General features: G+C 42.5%; 1 protein-coding gene across 1 annotated transcript in view; it reads left to right on the forward strand.

Annotated features, from left to right (window-relative positions):
* Window positions 1–855: 855 nt before the first annotated feature.
* The window catches only part of slc35f3b (solute carrier family 35 member F3b), a 149010-nt gene continuing 148654 nt past the window's right edge, over window positions 856–1211 (forward strand). The window contains exon 1 of the mRNA XM_031813108.1: window positions 856–1122. Coding sequence (XP_031668968.1) covers window positions 1025–1122 — 98 coding nt within the window. The 5' untranslated portion in view covers window positions 856–1024. The remainder of the gene's footprint in view (window positions 1123–1211) is intronic.

Genomic DNA, 1211 nt, shown 5'->3' on the forward strand with positions numbered 1-1211 from the left:
CCTATGGGTAGTAGAACCCTATTGGACATAATCAAGAAGTTTTGCATATTTATTGGAGCACTAAGATCAGCAATAATATGAATTATGTATGACCTTGATGAGGTGTGTGTGCGTGTGAGTGTGTATGAGTGTGTGTGTCTTTATTACTTTTCGGTATGTGAATCCATTTCACATGAATTGGTTCTCAGCAGTTTGACTGGGACTAGGTATCTGTCCCAAATGGCACACTATTCCATATATTATTCCATATATAGTGCACTTATTTGAACCCCTATGGGCCCTGGTCAAAAGTAGTGCACTATTTTGTGAATAGGGTGACATTTGAGATGCAGACTACAGACTTGATTAATCCCATCAAATCCCTCAGGCTAATGTGCCAATATACCATCTGATTGGATGGATACTTGAGACTCCTCTCATATGATGTACCAAACTGTATTTCAGTAATAATGTCATGAATCTCTTGTGGACTGACCAAATTACGCAATATTCTAGTTCTGGGTTAACCAATATTATATTGTCATCTCCTGGAAACTAAACTAATAAGATTTGTTTCAAACGGAGTATAGCATATTTAGATTCCAGGCTAATTGCCTACTGCTTTTGACGTCTGAAGTAAGGCCGATTCCACAACCATGGTCTGTGGAGAGCCCAGTGGCAATTCATTGGAATTATGGCCTTAGTTAACATGCATCCAATTCCACAGACATGTTCCTAATCTAAAAAACGAATCACAAAAAATCGATTCCAGTTTGTAAGGCTACCTCAGGGTCCCACAAAAGTGGAATGCATTTCTGACCACCGGTAGGTGGCACTGTTGCAATGTTCGCCAGAAACCCCGAGGTGTGCAAGCGGATGGAGCTTGGAGAGCGCAATTGCCCCTATCTATCTGTGCGTGTTCAAATGATGTAATGCAACGGCATATGTGTGGGTGAGAAGGGAGAGGGAACATGTTATTTTTCTCCGTGGTTAAACTGGATTTACAGTACCGGGCTCGCGCTGTCCCCAATTGAGTGGCATTATCATGTACGGCGATGGAGAGGGCACTGTTTGGGACAGAGTCGGACGCCCCCGACGAGACTGCATGTGCTACCTCGGACCTCCGACAACTTTGATGCCCATGTAAGAATTATGATGAAGTTCTCAGTAGACTAGACTGTTCCAAAAATAGATAGGCTACATTGCTTAGTAGCCTATGTAGTCAGTAAGTG

Source organism: Oncorhynchus kisutch, unplaced genomic scaffold (genome assembly GCF_002021735.2).
Source record: "Oncorhynchus kisutch isolate 150728-3 unplaced genomic scaffold, Okis_V2 Okis04b-Okis11a_hom, whole genome shotgun sequence".
Taxonomy (NCBI): domain Eukaryota; kingdom Metazoa; phylum Chordata; class Actinopteri; order Salmoniformes; family Salmonidae; genus Oncorhynchus; species Oncorhynchus kisutch.